We start from the raw sequence: 20,743 nt of genomic DNA, 5'->3' as shown, positions 1-20,743 counted from the left end.
TTGGAATATTTTTGCATGTAGAATTTTTTTATTTACAACTATGCTGAGCCAGCAAACAGTTTTGTAACTGCTCTTGAATCCTGTACTAACCATTGCCAAACAAAAAGTGAATGTTACTGTGTCTCTTGAGCTCACTTGTTTGGCTTTACAAACTCCAGGTTATTCTCTTACTAAGGCTCCCAAGACTGCACCCTCCCTCAAAGCTGGCTGCTGTTAGTCAGCGAACTCCAGTTAACTGTGTAACCAAGTTCTTTGGAGACACACCAGCATTATATCAGATTTTTTTATACATTTTATTTTTTTAAATCAGGATGGTCAAAGCATTTAATATACTGATTAGGATTATTCATGAGAACATACACCCTCTGGATATTCTGCCACCACCGAGATATGGTCCATTATAGAAAACTCCAAATGGGTAGAATTGGCATCATGGACTGCCATTGATTCCTGAAAGACAGCAAGTACCACATGATACTAATTACAGGTTGTGAAACATGCAAACAGTCTCACAGGCAGCAAAATATCCCTTTCAGGGTGCCAAGCAAGAGCAGCTAGCTGCCAGGCAGCATAAAGATTGCCAGACAAATGGCAGATATCTAACACAAAGCCCAGCAACACAGGGACAGTCTGTCAGACCTCTAGACGAGTTTACCCAGCGAAGCAGTCAGTATTACCAGACTGCTGGAAGCCCTGCTGACAATGTGGTATAACAATGTTTGTTTTTTATTTGTTTTTTTATTCAAGTCCGGCACAGAGCATGTGTTTGCATTCCAAGACCTTCACAGTGCTGTTCAGCTAATTGAACAGCGGTTTACTGCACTGCAGCTTATTTGAGGAAAAGATATGTGACAACTAAACATTATTAAATATTATATCCATAGTCAAGAAAGCAGAATACATTATACGGTATTAGTATTTCAGATACTTGAAGATTCCTGTGTGCATTGCATGTATACAGAAGATGGATGTAAAATTCCTCAATTGAACAAATAAGTCAAGCTTCAACAAAGAAATGAGAATTTATTGTATTTGACACTGTCAATGTCTCTGTCCTACACCAGAGATTATAAGAAAGTTTAAAATACGTTAAATGAGGCACCTCATTTGTCCTTTTTGCTCCGACAAATGCACGCCATCCATCAGGCTGTCTGGCGTCGTCGTTTGAGCGTCACACTTCTTGTGGAATGACCTGTCAGCTTCTTAAATTTATATGGTCTTATCTGCAGCTTACCTGTGATGTTGTGAAAACAGGGACTTTAAATCTTTTTCTCCGTCGTGACAAGTTAACGTGGCTCCTTATGCAAAATTGGCTCCTAGAAACACGGCACAATTTTAAAATCTGCTCAGCCTGAATCTGAACGTGAACAACCCGATATGGTTCACAGATGCGGTTATCTTGAGGAGGAAATAAACTCTGATGAGAAGCAACTAAACATGAAGCTGTGTAAAAATAAATCTATTTTTTTATGTCATGAATTTTGTAACGGTGTGTGCTTGCAGGTAAAACAGCAACGCAGATGATAGATGACTTTATCTTACTCCACAAGCAGCAATATTAGAGTTTTACTCTCTTAGTGCTTCGTAACCAGGTTTCACTGCCATTGCTGAGCTTTAGTATGAGGTCAGTGGCACATGCAATTTGCTTTTGTATTAACACTGCAGAGAGACTGATAACTCCATTGAACTGCATAGATAAGCAGTGCACTGCATCAGGTGCAGAGATCTAACTTTCTCACTGTAATTGGACTTGATGATGAATAGCATTGTGGGCCCTAATGTGGCAGTATGGTTTCATCTTGGGCCTCTGGCTCTCACTGGCTATTATCTCCATCCCGTGAGGATACATTGTGTCTGAGCCTTTGTTGGCTCTGCGCAGTGGAGTGGAGGACCTAATCTATTTATCACAGGGGCTGCGTGACCACCCAGCCGGGCTGCTATATCGGATCATACCAGGCTCCCTCGTGCTCTTCCTCCAGGGAGGGAGGGAGCGCCGGTGTAACATGCAGCTTCACACCTGTCAAACAGTGGTGGTGTTCGTCATCCCTGCGGAATGGAGCACAGAAGGGAACGCATTTAAATGTATTTTGTGTCATGGCTTTCTCAGAATCTGGGATTTTGTCTTTTGCTGTCAACGATGTAATGCGCAGCATTTACTGTTTACGAGATAACGCTATGATGCATTTTAAAGAGGAGGTATTAATGAGCGCAAGAGTTGTCGAGTGTTTGGGGGAAATTGTGCAGTTTGAGATGTTGCTGAAGTGTTGTTGAAGCATGAATCTGGGTCTCCTCACTGCTCCAACAATTTTTTGACGTGATGAAATTGCATCATTCGAGCCAAAAAAAAAAATGCTTCAGTGTGGTGTCACAATGGAAAATCTCTAACTTCTCTGATTCAAGATCTGGATCAGGTCTGCAAACTGCTCCAGTAGATATAGAGAACTAAAGAAACCGTCATTCAATATTATATGAACATTTTAATTGATGGAAAATACTAAGAATTCAACCTTTTAAATTTCACTCTGCTCAACAGCAGGTGATGTGGTTCTCTCCGTGTGTCTAGTCAGTGACACGGAAATCTAACACAACAATAAAAATACATGCGGACAAGCGCTTTTTCAGTAACTTCTTGTATGCAATGCTGCCAGACAGTTTGTGATGTGCATTGTGAATAATTAAAGATTCATTAATGTTGTTTACAAACCTTAAATATGCTGTTTCCATAGAGGTTGGTGTGGAGCTCTGGAAGTAACAATATTTTGCAAAACTTATGGGCGAGAAAAAGTTAGCAATGTAGCATTATCACAAAAATATGAAAAAATATATTGGGTTCATATGGAGATAGACTAGCCACATATCATTACAATAGTTGTCGAAGCTGAGTGTATGGAGAACGTCTAAGTAGAAAAATTCAGCCCAAGCAGAGGCAGAAGTTCACATTTAATCAGTTTCATGAATGTATCATTCGTTTCTCGTTCTTGGTGCTCTGCTGCTGTTTTCCAGCACGACATCTGTGTATATAGTGTTTTCATTTGGTGCTCATTACGCACACCGTACGGAGACGGCCAAATATTAAGTTTCTATGGCAACGCACAGCTGAATGCTGAGGTGCATAGTGTACTTTGCCCCGAGTTGCTGTTCAGAACTAGATGAGTCTCCCAGGCAGTAACGGGGACAGGGCCATTCATGGATTCCCTCTGCTTCAGGCTCCACCAACACAGTCCAGCCGACAGTGGCATGCTTTGTAGCCCACAATGGGATACAAAACAACCACGAGTTACACATATCTAATCAGGTACTTTATTGGTTTTAAATGATTTTTTTTGGATTATTTGCTCCCTTGATCGTCATACGTTGAAGATGACGCCAAAGCAAGCAGAAGTGTATGATTTATCTCATGTCTAAATTCCCATGCACGGGGTTTGTTTACCCAAGTGCAGCATGGAATCTTATCAGTTCAAACACACAGGCACAGGCCTGGCTCTGCAAAACACTTGCCCAGTGGTCATGCAAGTGATCTGATGGAAATCAGAAAACTTGACTGTGTACTGTAAGCCACTGATTTCTCATCTTGACAACTGGATATGTGAAAGGCACCGTCCCCTCTACAGTGGAGTTAATGAAAACACCGTCTACTGTCACCAATGCTCGCTCCACAACATAATGGAGCTCAGTTATCAATATATGAATGTCCTGTAGCGGTGAAAATTAATCTCTGGTGCTCAAGTGCATGATGAGATGTGTGAATAATTCACAGCTTCTTGTTTATCTGACCTTGAATGTGTGTGTGTGTGTGTGTGTGTGTGTGTGTGTGTGTGTGTGTGTGTGTGTGTGTGTGTGTGTGTGTGTGTGTGTGTGTGTCTGCATGTGCTTTTCTAGCTGGGAAGTGCTGCGATTCCTGCTGTCAAATCTGCGCTGGTGGATGGAGGAATACTGTTTTGATGGTTTCAGATTTGATGGTATTACTTCAATGCTGTATCATCACCATGGTATCGGTAAGTAGTTTGTGTGCATTTTGTATTTCAGGACAGGGTTGTGTTTCTAAAGCCTGTCACTCTGCTCTCCTCTATGCCTGACAGTGCAGAAATGCACTACAAACTCCTCAGGGTTAAAGAATAGTTTTGTCTGATTTATCCCATCCATCATGTGGTCAGAATTATTATCTACAAAGCATATTTCAATTTGTATTTTAAACAAAAAAACAAATATATATAATGCCAAAATAGTGTAACTGTTTCCTTTTGAATAAACCGTATTAAAAAATACTCTCCAGATGACAAAAAAAAAACCTAAGGTAAAAGATGTATTACATGAATTAAGATTACAAATAAATTAATTGTGATGTCACTTTTATGGAGCCTGATTTTTTTTGACAAAATGTGCAAGAAAACAACAATGTGCCAGCAAAACATTGGATAGAAGAAGACTGAAGACTTTAATTGTAACACTGACGTAAGCATATTAAAAATTCAGCTTTCCAAATGTTATAAATGGAAAGAAGAAAATGCAGTCAGCACATTTGTTAGGCCTCCTGGATGCACACAGTGCAATTTCGGCGAGAAAATAAAGTTCAAATCTAATTTCACAAACAAAATACAATTTTAAAACATTCTATACCAAAGATGGAGACCACAAATGTTTATTTAAAAAGTAAATATTGAGTAAATATTGTGAATACTAATACAAGCGTTAAAAGATTGACATGAAAACAAAAATGCAGTCGCAGTTACACAGTCTTAAATAAATGTCTTGCGTTACAATGAATTACTTTGAACATCCTTCAAGTCCTGACTACTCTATAGTCTTTGAAGGTGTGCCTTGAATAGTGTCTAACCTGAATGAGCCTGAAAATTAACCATAAAGATTATGTCTGAACACGAAGGACAAATAAAAAAATACTGCGTGTTAAAGAGAACAAGTGAAACAGTTGCATCACTTTCAAAAAAATCTGAGAAATGAAGGATTTTAGAAGTTTGGGTGGAAAACATGATGAGTGTTGACTGTGTGGGTGTTTACTCCTCAGGCTCAGGCTTCTCTGGGGACTACAGTGAATACTTTGGCCTGCAGGTGGACGAAGACTCCTTGGTTTACCTGATGCTTGCCAATCACATTCTTCATACCCTTTATCCTGACTGCATCACCGTTGCCGAGGTAAAAACACACTCCACCACACACATCTTCAGCATCCACCTACTTCTCAATGACACAGCCCACAGCTATTAGTAATTAAAAAACCCTTTTAACTTGGGCACAGTTTACTTATATATCCATTGGTGTAATTAGGAGTTAATGTAAAAGTAAAAGAGGTCTCACTATTTATTTGGGGTCCTGTAGTTTAGGAATTTCACCCCGTAACATGTGACTTGTGGAGTGGTATTGATGTCATCTTGGCTGACTGGGAAAGAAACCTGTGCACACAAAGAGAAAATGTGATATTAAATAGTGAGACTTCTCTGCAGGATGTGTCAGGGATGCCTGCTCTCTGCAGAGGAGTGGAGGAGGGAGGACTTGGTTTTGATTACCGACTGGCTATGGCTATTCCTGACAAGTGGATTCAGGTAAGGTGATTTACTTCTTTAAATCGACTTCTTTTTGTGCCCTTTATGTTTTGTTTTTTTTCTCCCCAGGCACTTTTACAGCTTGTGCAGGCCTCAGCTCACACAGAAACTTCTGTATGAGCCACAAATACTGTAGATAAAAAAAAGTGGAAGTATTTCAAAACGGGGATGAAAGGCAAAGGGAGTGGCACGGCATGTTAGGAGACATACTTGTGGTAAAGCCCAGATTATTGCCATGCTTTTGATCTTTTTAAGAAACTTTCACATTGTTATGCTCTGCAGTAACTTGAATGGATGAGGGGGCTTGATACACCCACAAACTAGATGCTACATGCACAGGGGGGAATAGAACAATAATAGTCGACATCAAGGAGTCCACATGAACTGGCTAAATCGTTAGAAAAGATTGTGTTCACACTTCACTAGTGACAAAACATTCTACAAAGCACAAGGAGCCTAATTGCAATTCAGAAAATCGGCTCTTTATATTAAAAACAATGTTCGCAAAGCTTCTAATTGTCAGTTTTTGTTGACTCTCTCTCAAGAAAGGCTCTAAACAATATAAATGAATCAGGCCTGTGACTATAAAAGCCTGAGTAAAATTAAAATGAGGATATCTTGATCCATACATTTTCCTTTTTCCATGAAACAGATCAAATGAACCCATTTCTAAAACCATGATGTCACATTTATTATGAGACAAATTTTCTGGATTTCAATTGCTGTTTTGGAGAAAATAGTTTAAATTCCTGATTTTTCTTCTTTCTTTTTTTGCACCTTGGTGTTTATGAAAATGAAGGTCTTTTAGCTTTTTTCTAAAAGCAAAAAGCTTTTCTTTTTTCAAATTCATCATCCCCCCCTTCCTTAATCCTACCTGATACGAAAGTAGGAAGATCATTATTTATCCATCCAAACATAGAGCTATGAATACATGATGGAAGTGACAGTTGTTACTGAAAAGAAAAGCCTCTGACTTACTCATTCTTCGTGACCTTTTTCTACTCTGTAATTTTTGGTTTGTTGGATGGATGTATATTTGTATCTGTGCAGAAAGACAAATTACATTTAATAATGTTAAGATGAAGGTCATCAAAGCAGAAATTTATTGTATGATTTTTTTTTTTAAATGATTTTTTTTTTCTTAAGTGGAGCTTTCAATACACTGACAGTTACAGTTACATTTGACTTAATTCATTATTCACTCTGAAACGCCTGGCCTTGGGGAAAACTTGATATGATGTTAAAGCAAACTTAGTTTTTTCTGTTTGAATTCAGAGCTGTTTATTTTTCTCAACCACTCAGACAATCTGAATAGTTAATAGTTAAAGATTATAAAAAAATACATCACCACCCTCCAATCATTGTCAGAGGAAGTAAACAGGATGACATAAACCATAATGGGCTGGGGACCACTGTATTTGGAAAAGATTAAAAAAAAAGTTTTTCTATTTTTTCATTGAAATATTGGAAATTAGACTGACAGGTAATAGTCCCAAAATCTGGATATTGTGAGTTTCCACCCTATTTCCAAATATTTTTCAAACTTAAATACATTTTTAAAATGTTACAATATTATTTGAGTCTAAATATGCCACGATATACATGTTCATTTATGAAGACTATTTTAACAAACAAATTGCAGAAAACAAATTTCTGTCCAAAAATGGTTTGTTTCAGTCCCTAATTTTTAGGGAGTTAAAATGTTCAGTCATTACATCTCTGGAGATTTGCCACATTGGTTTACATTGAAAAGTGGAAATATAAGGCTGAACTGAAAATAGAAAATGAAAATGACAAAATGCTTTCTTATTACATTTATTTGTTATTTCAGCATTTTCTTTTTAAAATTTTGATTTCAGAATTCCTAATCCTGCAGTAAAATATAAATTATTTTGCACATTTTCCACATTGTCTTTAGTTTTTCACACTCATAGGTGTTATACAGTTATACCTTGTCTTGAGTTGAGACCAGCTGTGAAATGTCCTGTTGGCAGTAGTTTTATTGCCTACTGTCGGAGGTTTTGAGTTTTTCCCAGGTTTTTTGAAGTGTACTCAGCTATGCCATACAGCACAAGGTAAAGCTCTTCGCTCTGCTCTCTTCTAGATAATAAGTAGCTAGTGTCTGCACTCAAACATAAAACCATAATGAGAAATGCCTGTTGAAGGAAAAACAAAGGACAACCTCCTATGTGGCAGTAAGTGTACAAAAGGAACAAGGATGTATGTCTACAGGTGTGAACTGTTGTTTATCAGGAGCCATTATTTGTATATTTTGAAGATGCTGATCATGCTATCATGAACGTAACATGAATATGTTGGCAAGGATAATAACAGCAGTAACTTGAATTTTGAAAAGGTATCTTCACAAAAACAACAAAAATATTCAACATTACTACTCAAATAGAAAGAATATTCTCCATCAACAGTCATTACGGGCAAAAGTGAGAGCACTATCCATCAATGTGTTACCACCCATTGCTGCTTCAGACTGGATGGAACAATCTGGGCACCAAATAGCCTCGGCTCTTCCACAACAACTGTTGAAGCACCCTTTAGCCCCACACTTCAGCTCAGACTGCTACTGTGAAAGTACTTAATGGCTCACAATGGGAAAACATTGTTTATAACTGCACAGCCATCAGTATGAAAGTCCATCACTGTATAATGTTGAAGACGAGTAGCACAGGGAGAGTACTGTTTCTGACGGCAGCAGCATGAGCAGACTTAGTCAGACAGCTTTTTTCCACTCTTGTATTGGAGCAATGTGTGCCTCTTCTGGAGAACTCGGATACATTTGACCACACTTGGCATCAGTACACGAGTCATAATTTATTTTCTTGGCCCCCTTAGTGTTTCCTGAAAGCTTATGTTAATAAAAATGCCCCCGTCCTCCCCCATGTATTGTTTGTATACAGCAGTGTTTGTGTGAAATTCACAAATAGTTATTTAAGAAGTACATTTGTAGGGACTCAGACAGCAGCAGGTTATCTCTGGAGGTGCCTCTGTCTGTTTGGGTCAGCTGTGTATCGTTTCATGCCCTCTGTGTGCGGTTGTGTGATGCTGTGTGTGTGTTTAGAGCAAGTAGAGGCTTTTTCTTGCATTGGAGGAAAAATGCTGTTTGCAGAATGCCTAAAAATGTGGACTGTTGTAAGATTCATGTAAAGTTGTGCCTTTTTATCCACTAGCCTACAATGAAAGTTATATTTACTCATATTTTTGTGAGAAAGCAAAGCAAGAATGTGTGACCTCGGCACTGCATGCATCCTCTCTCGCTCCAGCTTCTTGTGATTCTCGGTGGGGGAAGTCAATGCATCGTTAATCAAGTCTGTCTCTCACAGCAGTGGGTTTTACTCAGAAGGTGATGGAGGGAGAGAAAAAGAGAGAAAGAAGAAGAAGAAGAAAGGGAGGGAGAGAAAGATAGTCCCAGACTTGACCTTTCTCAGTGATACTTGCACTAGCTGTGCAGCAGGCACTGCTATACCACGGAGGTTTCACAGGATTATCCTCAGGACGCCTCTGGAGAGGTTGTTGCTGCTGTTTAGTTTCCAAACAATTTTGCTGGCAATGCAATATTTGTGTAGACACTTCTTGTGATTTTATTTTTTTCAATTAAATCTGTTGCCTCCCTGAGGAGACTTGACAACACGTGAATCAGCAAGCGGGAGGAGAGCAAGTGAGCAGCGAAATTCTTGTATTTCGGTGCAGGGGAGCATTCATATGAACATGCCTTGGTATAGTCAGTGAAGTGCACTCAGGGCTAGCCTTGCCTCTTCTCACAGAGTGTCAATTAGTGAGGGATTTGAATGGACTGAAGTGGAGCCTCCAGTGAGATCTATGTTGCAGAGAAGGAGACATGAAGCAGGGAGAGAGACAGACAGGCAGGAAGAAACAGAAGGGAAGAGAGACAAAGAAGAGCAACAGAGCTGGGGCTTATTTATAGATTCACGTGTGTGCACGAATGAATTTCTCTCAATTCCTCAGCTGTAGCCTCATGCTGTGCTTCGTCCTCAGCATGACTGATTGATATGACTCATTTACTGGCTGCAGAAGGCTGTTAGGACCAACAGACTGTGAAAAATTAAGATATCCTAATGAGGACCAGATAAGGCGCACAGCACAAGTTTGGATGATTCGATCTGATTATGACCATAAAATGCTGTCACTTCTAATGGATAATGTTACGAAAGCCCTCTAATTTAACAAGCACTCTTCCCTCAAGCTACAATAGATTGAGATGTAATTGAAACAATTAGAGGAGGAGGAGGTCGAGGGCTCCATGGTAGCAGCTCGGATAAGAGAAGGTGATGCGGAGAATTCTCTGGCATCCTTCAGCATCTCTCAGCTGTTCAACTTGAATGACTTCTGAGTCAATTGTCCCAATTTTCTGTTTCTGTTCCTCCACTTATTTTTAATTGACTGAAAACATCAGTCTACACAGTTCTCTCCTTATTTGTTTCAGGGGAAAAATACATTTCTAGTCTGCATGCTTTGCTCTGCCCATCACGCCAGAAACACTTTCAATTAACACAACTTAAAAAAAAACTTCAGCCTGGCGGCAAGCGACGATGGATTTCAGCTTGTTGATGTAAACATGCTTCATCGCCAGGCTTTAAAAGGGTGCCCACTCTCTTTGACCCCTTCTGCCGGTGTCAGTCTCTGCTCGCCTGCTTTTGGTCCTGCTTCACTGTCTTAGCTAAATGCACTCTGAAGCCACCCTTGTATGGCGTTAACTGGCAGAGCAGGATTTTCTTTTTGCAAGAAACTGTAAGGTGAGCTAAGGAGTGCCTTTCAACTAAGTGAAGCTTGGAAAAGACATTTCTGTGGGCAGAAATATCATTTATTTCTGTGAAACTATAAAGATAGGAAGACATCACCTTGATCCAGGGGATTGACGATTTCACACCGTTCTCTGCTCACCTTCGGGGGCAGCGGTGTATGTATGCTGCTACTCTATGTCCCGTTAGAAACGCAATCTCAAACACACTCACAGCAGATGAGTTTGCAGAGACAAGGAGGGGCAGGATGCTCGGGCCAGCCAACAAATGTAAAACAAGAGCTTTGCACTAAACTAATCTCTGCCACCAAGTCCTTCCCAGCACCAAGTGATGGTAGTAAAGAGGCTCTTGAATCAGTCACAGCATGCCAGTGGCAGTGAGATGACCTCATCCTGCGCTGCAAGATTTTTTTTTATTTTATTTCTGGCTTTGCCTAATTAATCTGGGCACTCTGGTTGGCTCCTGACAGCAGGCTTGTAAAGTAAGATTTGTGCACTGCTCATTATCATTGATGAAGTGGAGTGTTAGTGGTGCCAGGAAGCTCGGCTGGTCGGGGCTGATGTGGGTGAGCTGGCTGTAGGAAAGTCGTCAACCCATTCACTCCTGTCTCTGCTCTGACAGTCCCACTCTCAGATTAATTGCTCCCAGACCTCTTTTGCGGTTGAATTGAGTTGTAATGATTCATAAGGAAGTGTAAAATGTCTGATTGTATGTGGATGTGTGGGCAACGATCTCGGAGGTATATCATGTAGATCCTGTAGTGTTTTAGCTTTTATAGTCGAGCTGGCGGTAAAAAAAGAAAGAAAAGAAACCAGTCTTTAAGATGATTTATTTATTTTCAAATGGTGTTGCATAATAAGTTTAGCCATTGGAGTGACGTTCATTTTTAAACTTTGCATTAAAGTGCCATTATGTGTAAATTGTGAAATTGTTCATTGTGCCACCAGCCCATCCTCCCTAGCAGGACAGTTTTCATTCAGAGTGTCTTTAGAACCAACTAGCTATGATCCCGATGCCTTGATTATTAACAAATTCAACTTATAAAATGTACATAGTTAGTACTTGTCCCACTTATGCATTTATGCACCTGATAATTCCCGGTTATTTTCAACATTATTCTTAACTCCACTAGTTCCTTAAATGTCTCTTGTGTGAAAACATGTGACTTGACAGTCATAATTTTCAATTATTATGAAATTATTGTAAATGTAAAGCGTAAACTATAAACTATAAATCTATTTTGTGGCATGGTTTGCTCACATAAGATTAAAAAACCTCATGTCAAATAACGTGATAGCCATCGCTGAAGGCATTAGCTGTTTAGGTTGTCCACCCATATGTACATCCATCCTGTTCTCGTGAATTCTATAGCTAAAAAAAAACCTTAAAGTCTTTAAATTTGGCAAAAATGTTCACTTGGACTCAAAGGAGAACTATTTAGATGCTGGGGGTTAAAGGTTAAGATCTCTGTGACCTCACATTTGTCAATTTTTTTGTGAATGTGATAACAAATTTGGCAAAAATGTTCACTTGGACTGGAACTGGACTGGAATTGGTATGAACTGATTAGATTTCGATGGCCAAAGATCACTGTGATCACATGTTCATCCCCTCATGAATGGGATATCTCAGAAACGCCTTGAGAGAATTTCTCACATTTGGCAAAGTATGTTCATTGTGCTTCAAAGATGAGCTGATTAAAGATCAAAGATGATTTGTGACCATAAATTAAGAATTCAAGCACTAATTACAAAGTAGACAAAGGCTAATAGCTGGGTTAAGTGATGACATGTTATCTCCTAAAGGTTAACTTTACCAGCTTCTAGTTTTTTTTTTTTTTATTGTACATTTTTACCTTTTTTTGGCATTTTGGACTGGACACCAGTGATTGATAACTTGGGCCTTCCTTCCTTCCTTCCTTCCTTCCTTCCTTCCTTCCTTCCTTCCTTCGTTCCTTCCTTCCTTCCTTCCTTCCTTCCTTCCTTCCTTCCTTCCTTCCATTTAGTTTACCACCAAAGCACCTTGGAGTATTTTCCCCTATCATTGAATATTCAAGTCTAAAAAATAATTTACCAGTCAAAAGCAAATACACTAAATAGCCTTTTTAAAAATCAGTTTGCATGAAGCTAAAACTTGTGGACTTTGTTAATCTGATAGTTTGGGTGGGTAAAAATAATATAAACAATTGTTGACTTGTGATTTAAAAGTTGACTTATGTTCAGGTTATACTGTTGTTGCTTTTTCCCTGGAAGGGCATAGTAAGCTCCCTATCAGATGCCTGATAATGTTGGATGTAGATCTTAAACCAAAGAATAACCAGCAGGGCTCCTCTTAAGGGACCTGAGGGAGTGTATTTAGGTCACAAGGACTTAAAAGGTCTGAGAATTTGTAGCACATGCAGATAATAACTGCCTTTCTGAGGGTTTTTTGGTGGCATTGGCAAGGACTAATGTGGCCACACAAGGCTAAGGTGAAGAAGAGTGAATGTGAACAGATAGTGATATATAGAGCAGGATAGCCTCTATTTAGGTGGACCAGCCAGTTCATCTCAGACATATTGATCGGCACAATTTACTGTCTTTGCTCAGAGGATTATGGCTCTTTAGAGTAATATAAAGGTTTCCTGACATGTCAATCAGCTGTCACTGCCAATTCCACTGAGCAGACTTCAGCCTGTCACTGAAATGGGTTTTCCAACTCCTCCACCAGTCCAACAGGCTGCATGTCTATCACCAAGGGTTCTTGCAGGCCATGAATTGTTTTTTTTCCATTTAGAAATGAAATTTGTTTCCATGGCATCCTAACATCGTTATTGTTTGTGAAGTCATCTCTGCTCACAGCAGTACATTATTATGTTCTCTCTGCCCTTTGCTGTTATTTGTTTGTGTAACTTTTACTGATTAGGACTAGTTAGTCCGATTTTATAGCAACACTGTGTGGGAAGATGTGCTTCATGTTTTGGTGACCTCCGTTTCCTTCTGGCCTCTGAAAATGACTCCGCTGGCAGGAAGTGTTCGTGTAGGCAGGCCAGCAGAGGGGCATTGATTCGGTGGTTGAATTTATTGTTGAATCCGTCCGTTTGAATGAGAGGTTCTGACCTTGCTCATCTCAGGTGTGGAGAGCTGATGCCTTACTACCCATGGGCTGTAGTAAGGTTATTAAAAACTCCATTACCACCATTCAAAGGCAGACATAACTCACAGTGCGGATATAGAGACGTCAAAACAGAGATTGATCCGAGAAAGAAGTGTAACCCAGAGAAAACTTACGAAAGGTAGGAAGACTGCCAGAACTGAAACACTGAGCTTTAGGCATCAGTCAGAGCCTGAATAGATCTCTCAGCTACACATCTATCATACCCTTTTTCAATAACCCTTCTCTGTCACCGTGTAGATCCTGAAGGAGTTAAAGGATGAGGACTGGGAAATGGGCAATATCGTCCACACACTGACCAACAGACGATATGGAGAGAAGTGCATAGCCTATGCAGAAAGTCATGATCAGGTCGGGTTTTCTACACCATCTTACCCCCAAGGTGCCAGTAGAGCCGGCATTATCTGTTGTGTGAATATTAAAACATAAATTACTGTTTTAGGCTCTGGTTGGCGATAAGACTCTGGCTTTCTGGCTGATGGACAAAGAGATGTACACCAACATGAGTTCCAGTACTCCAATGACATCGATTATCGATCGTGGCATGCAGCTGCACAAGATGATTCGCCTTCTCACACACGGTCTGGGCGGAGAGGGCTACCTTAACTTCATTGGTGAGTCTTTGAGGTAACACAGCTTTACCAGAATAAATGCATATATAACCAATGGTCAGGCTAAAAAAGCGATTCCACGCTGCCAAAATGAATCCTTTCAGCCCTAATATACCCTTTGTGTTGCATAAGATGCTGATAATTTAACTTGTGTTAATTTGTATGATCAAGTCTATTTAGCTTTCACATCATCTCATATATGACAAAACAAATTAAACTACATGACATCATCCCAGTTGGTTCTTCCATATTATTATTATTATTATTATTATTATTATTAGTAGTAGTAGTAGTAGTAGTAGTAGTAGTAGTAGTAGCAGTAGTATAGCTCATGTCTGTGTGGTTCAGGTGACATTGAGGTGATAAAGGTCATGATTGTGAGGCGGTACCCTGCTGCATTTTTTATTAAAACAGGCAGAGGGAATCATTTCAGATCCCTCTCCTGCACTGTACTCAACCTGAATTTAAACTTCTCCCCTCAGGCTGACACAAGCCCTAAGTGTTCTCTGAACAAAAATAAGTATGTATTTATTCTCCTGTCCATCCAAGTCTTACACCGGCAACAAGCAGAAACAGGCTTCAGGGTAAATATTTAATTGATAAGGCTAGCTAGCCCTTCTGTGTTCACTTGTGCTTCTGTTTGAGGCGTTATCTTTTATAGCTATGGTGCCATTTGTTTTTGTACATATCCTTGTGTCGTGATGTGTTTTTTTAGCTTCAGGGTTAAATTGAAAAGCAGATGTTATCTTTTCAAAAATAAACATATGCAAATTCATAAAGGCTTAAAATAACTTGAAGTAGCTCTTGTTACTTATTTTCCATTTGGGTAAAGTGTTCAGTTATATGTTACATTTCTTACACGGAGTATCTCCAGAGTAGCTTGATACCAATGAGTCAAGACTGATTATAAGCATCAAAGGAACCTTTTGAAGTAGGGTTGACATCACTTTCCAGAGCTGATGCTGAAATACAGGACAAAAGCTGTCTAAGGTTAGAATGTTTCTTTTTTTTTTTTTTTTTTTAATGGATAGAAATTTTCAGTCCCTGTTGAGATGCTCCTCATATTCAAGTCATCATCCGAGCTAGAGCATGACTTTATCAAGGCCTGCGGGTAAAGATAATAAAGTGATAATTAATGATGTTGGAAGCTGACCTTGGTTGAGAGTAATTTGTTTCCTTGAATGTGCCATCCACTGGCTTAATGTGAATGGAGTTATACCTTTGATCCACAGCATTTTAGCTCCACCTGGTGACTAGGAGCTCCGGTCAAACTCCAAACAGTCAAAATATTTGTAAAATACCATTGCTCCCTCTTTGGATTCAACATCACTGAATATTCACCACATTGTCTAGTTTTACTTGAGGAAAGGGAATGAAACACACTTTGAAATTCTGCTAGGTTGGTCGATCCTTGTGGGGAAAAGAAGTACAATAGCAGGTTCTCACTGGACAATTATAACAGGGCATTGTACAATGATTAAAATGTCAGAAAATTGACCCAATGTAGGCAGCTGAAGGACTATTGATAGTAATTATGTTTGATTTTCTGGCTGAAGTATAGCTCAAAGGCACTCTCTCTCTTTCCCATGGACATTTGCTACATGTACGTTCAACCAATCAGTGCAGCTTCAGAACCATCAAGAGTTGATGAGTGGAAAACAGTACTTTAATAATCGATTTAACAACAATTCCCAGATGCAGTCAATCAGTCTTTTGTGAAAAACACACGATTTGCCATCCTTTTTGCACATTTCGATCATATTTTTACAATGTCCACAAAGGTATACAGAAGTAGAAGAACAACCCTTTTAGGTGTCTCGTTTAGGTGTCCACGAGTATAGTCAAAGCAATGTGTTTTTACAGGTCAAAAAGCTTTCGTCTGGCTACATAAATGACATAAAGGGGCATGCAACTCATGTTGTTATTTAGTATACTATATACATATATAGTATACATATTTCTATACTTAGTATTACTCTACTATTTATAGTATACGATACTGTTATCTGCATTCATGTAGACATTTTTTGTAAAAACTTCAGAGCTCATCTAATTTGAAATTATGAAAAAACATTCTGTTTTTACACGAAACACATCCTTCTACTATTGTAGTGTTTCAAACATTCACAGCACAAGTTGGAAAAATACTGTATAAGATCCATAAACTAATGACCAAATCAGCAAAACCTAAGTGGAATCAGAAGTTAGTAAAAACCTTGACTTAGAAAAACTACTTAGGCAAACTTTTTTTTTTTCGAACAATTTTATAGCAGATAAAATGTGGATACTATCAAATATGTCGACGTGCTCCTCTCCCTCGGTTATTTCTCATTTCTAATATATTCAAAATCGTTAGGAAGACCTGGAGGGCTTTTCATTGTGAATAAATATGTGATTTAATTATGATCCTTTTTCAAACAGCCAGTTGTGATTTTTCTATTTTTACTTTTGTATAATCTTGTTCTGCATAATTTCTTTGTCTTTGTTTTAGATTTAAAGAAAATCAAACTCAACTGTACCATTAAAAGAGCCGTTTTAAAGAACAGGAAAAGTAAAACGAACTGTCCCTCTTCAAATGATAATTATATTCCCCTCCTTTAATTCAGATTTTGCTGAATAATTCAGATAAATAAAGCAAACTCACGATTCAAACTTTAATGTACTCTTTTCTGTGAAGTAATGCTCAGTGGTTTAAAGAGCAGAGATATGGAAACAAGACAAGTAGCAGAAAAAGAGTCGCATTGTTCTCTCTTGAGGACTGCTGTCGGGCTGGGAAAATAATGCTGCTATCATAATGCGATAACCATGAAAAATAATTAAAGTTTTTTTTCTTGTTGAAAAATACAAAATCAAGAAACTTAAAAAAAAGTTTCTAAATCTACAAAGACGCATCTCACTGAAGTCCCACTGAGAACTTTCCCAAGTTCAAGCCATTAAATGAGCATTAGGGAAATGCTCGAGGAAAAAAAACCAACAAAGAAAATCAAGTAAATCTGAGATGACATGCCGTGTCAATGGATCAATGATGGCGGAGTCATTTAGCCGGTGCTGAGCAAAAGCAAATTGTTTGAGCAAGCAAATCAATTTGAAGTGCCTAGCCTAGAAAAACCCATTTATTTACTCATGACCAATAGCAAACACCACACAGCAGGAGGACAATGGGAGCATCCGTATTCGAGGTGCTGAGAGATGGATACTGTAAAGGATGTTGGAGCGTCAATGACATTAAAGCACCAAGTGGCGTGGCAGTAATGAAACGCCTCAGTGGTTTTATCATTACATCAGCAGGGACAAAATTGAAAGTGCTCGCACTTCCTGACTTTCAGGGCTCACAGAGACTTAAGATAACCTTGCGGATTTACAGTCTAAATTATTGAGCTAAGAACTTCTCCCAGCGCTTGGCATTCATGGAGAGCTACAATGCAACAGGCAACTATTATACCACAGCCTTGGACAATGAATTGCAAGTAGCACTTCCTCCTCATACATTTCAAATTCATAATCCTACTGAGAGCTACCTGTGCTTTCAGGCTGGTGGTTTTGGATGAATGTGCCAATCCCACCTCTACTGTTGGCCCAGTAACACTGATTTAATGTGTAAACTTGGAGTGGGAGTGCAAATTAACACAGTAACAATAAATCAATCTAGCAAGTGCAAATAATCATTGCATTACGTCTGCATTTTTTTTTTTTTTTTTTTTTTGCTTCTCTACTGCATCTAAAACCTTCTGTGACTTGTCTTTCCATCCCCTCTGATTCCCTCATTGATCTTTCTTTGCCAGAATCCGTCCAATGGAAAACACATTGATCCTTGGCTCCTTCTTGTGCTGCTAATTACTGAGGGGACTGTGTCACTGTCAGGCCCTTATCTGATGCAGGGCTGTGTAGAGGAGTAATGGGACGTGCCATCTGAAAAGCTGTTTGACATAACCTTCTGTAAACATAGTTGCCCCCTATTAATCATTTCATTATTGGATCTACTATAAATTTAATCATCAGCATTATCCAACAAGGTTTTTGACATTTTTCCAACCTTCAGCATGGGTGCAAAATTTCAGTGAGACTGCTTTAAGGAACTATTTTTTTTTAATTATTATTCAATGAAAATATTCCTCTCGCAGGGTAAAATTTAATCTGAGGATCAAACAGGTTGTTTTCAAATATCATTTACATAATGCTTTTGTCAAACCCTTAACTAAACCCTAAATAATAAACTCTGAAAAAAGTAACCAGTGCTCTTTTCTAAACTTGCGTGTGTAAAGTCTCCACAGCATGCCAGCAGATCGGGGAGGTTGCACTGAGGTGCAGTGTTGCTTTAAGCTACATGTTAACTTTAGTATGCTAACATGCTCGCAAAGATGACTGAGGGCTATATTTTAACAATCTACTGTCTAAAGTGTGTGGCACAAGTTCATTTAGGCGCCATCGGTCCTATCAATAGTAATACTGTACTCACCAAGCTAGTTTCTGAGATCAAAGTTAAACTAGTAAAAAAAAAAATTTTTTAAATCCGGTCATTATTTACAGCAGTCTAGATGGTACAGGTTTTCAACAAAGCCCCAGGTTAGTGAAAACTGAAGAACAGCAAACAATACAACTGTTGGAGAAACTCTTCTATGTCAACTTCCTGAGTAAACCGTGACCTATCGTACTACATACTCATAACTGTGTGCACATATAGTTTCCTTTGTAACACGCTGCCAGAACAGCAGTTCAGATAATCTGTCTGAACAGTTGGCTTGTACTTGTGTTTCTGGTCTTATCTGACTTATTTTCCACCGGAAGTTGTAAAAAAAAAAAACTGGAATTATATTTGAGTGATTGCAAACAATCTTTATATATAATACTCATCATCATATTTTATGTCTGATAACTGTGCCTCTGATATATTATGATGATTTTGTTTGTGTATTAGGGTGAGAATTTATTATATTTCATTCTTGAAAATAATGTGCTTACTTCAGCTTTGAGGAGGCAGAGGAAGGTGATTATCATGGTGATTAATGCAGGCATATGGCAGGGACTTTGTAGTGTTGTCTTAGAGGAGAGGGAAATGATTACATAATGGAGGTGTGTCCACTGTGTTCCTTCAAAGCTAATACCAAAAGAAGAGTCAGAGGCTTCCACAGGTTACTCAATCAACTCCTACTGGAAAACAATCATCTCCGTCAGATTTTATATATAAAAAAAAATTATTTATGATAAATAGGCAAAAGAGCTCAGTGCCCTTATAACGTTCATGTAGTGTTGCTCTTTTCAGAGCTGTTATCAAAGCTGTATCTCGGCTCGCTGTCTTGGACAAAGATTTGCAGGCCGGTCACGTAAAAAAAGTAATTTCTCCAACCCCTGTGTTTTTGTGCATTTTTTAATGTGTGTTGGTGTATGAACTGCCTCCACATGACACATTCTGTTAGACAGAAAATGGATAAGAAAGAATAGCTTAATGCTGCTTGCTCATTAATGAAAAGTCCTCATTGAAACATTTTCCTGCTGTTAAAAAAACTTCCTTGTGCCTTTCTGGAGAGATTTTGTTTTGTGGTTGTCTTCTTACAGTATTGGTGCAGATCAAGTGTAGCCGAGTAGATGAAGTCACAACATGCTGAAGTTTTTTAAGTGCTGCATGAAGTAACAGTTTCTTTATATTCTTATTATTTTGCCAACTGTTTTCTCATCTGTAGTTTATTTTCCTCGGTGTTAAACAAAGGGAAAAAAATGATCCATTGTTTCCTTTTGGTTCTACTCCATTTAGGGTTCACACTGACTTATTACAAACAAACCAAGAGCTGTAAACATAAAGTAACATGGACTGACAGGCAACTCATTCATTGAACAGTTTCAATGATGTATTTCGCATCATGAGCGCTGCATGGGCCCATAGGGGAAAATCAAAATAGAATTTCTTTTAGTGACCGAAAGCAAGTGACACTGTGCTTACTGGAAGGGTGTATTTTTCATGAGCTGCAGTTAGGACTGTAACCTCACTTCATTTGTCATAAATAATGACTGAAGGCAGACAGAAATGAGCAGTACAATTTGAGGGAAATCGTTGCCATGATCAGCAGAGGAATATCACTTTTTCATTTAGCTCGGTCACATATCCACAATCACTGGCGGCTCTATGCGGACCAACACAGACCTACAGAAACCGTCTCAGCTGATCTTGGTGCATTTGTTTGTGAGGTTGTGGTAGGTCACTGCTATTAGAGCGGAGGCTGATGAGATTTTCCCTACTTTTACAAATATTTGATCATAAGTGACTGATAAATAAAATGTTTTGACCTCATAACGGTGCTGTGAAAAGTGACGGGATCGTCAGTGTTCTTAAATTCATGCCAAAGGAAACAAACTTCTCTTACAATCCACCCAATAGTGGTGGATTTCACGAAAATACAAAGTCATGGTGTCACAAGAAAATTCAGCGGATGATCAAAGTCAGCTGGCTTTATTAGTCACTTCATCACTTTATCCCCTGTTGCTGCGTGGTGTGTTTTAATTTCGGCGTCCATGTTAACAGATTAGAGCAGCCACACCCCCTGCGTGAGACACTCATGCCTTTCATGTGTAAAATGTATAAAATAGACTCGGTGCCTATTTTTCACAAGCTAGCTAAGAAATATAGGAAAATGATCTGTTTATGTGCACTCTA

General features: G+C 38.9%; 1 protein-coding gene across 1 annotated transcript in view; it reads left to right on the top strand.

Moving 5' to 3' along the window:
• The window catches only part of gbe1b (glucan (1,4-alpha-), branching enzyme 1b), a 73,297-nt gene that overhangs the window by 24,867 nt on the left and 27,687 nt on the right, over positions 1-20,743 (top strand). The window contains exons 8-12 of the mRNA XM_069161281.1: positions 3,880-3,995; positions 5,024-5,151; positions 5,460-5,558; positions 13,727-13,837; positions 13,929-14,100. Coding sequence (XP_069017382.1) covers positions 3,880-3,995; positions 5,024-5,151; positions 5,460-5,558; positions 13,727-13,837; positions 13,929-14,100 — 626 coding nt within the window. The remainder of the gene's footprint in view (positions 1-3,879; positions 3,996-5,023; positions 5,152-5,459; positions 5,559-13,726; positions 13,838-13,928; positions 14,101-20,743) is intronic.

This window comes from Embiotoca jacksoni, unplaced genomic scaffold (genome assembly GCF_022577435.1).
Source record: "Embiotoca jacksoni isolate LCO1_2020_lvr unplaced genomic scaffold, fEmbJac1.0.p SCAF_28, whole genome shotgun sequence".
NCBI lineage: Eukaryota > Metazoa > Chordata > Actinopteri > Embiotocidae > Embiotoca > Embiotoca jacksoni.
Note: the sequence above shows the minus strand (reverse complement) of the source record. Positions and strands in the feature narration are given on the sequence as shown.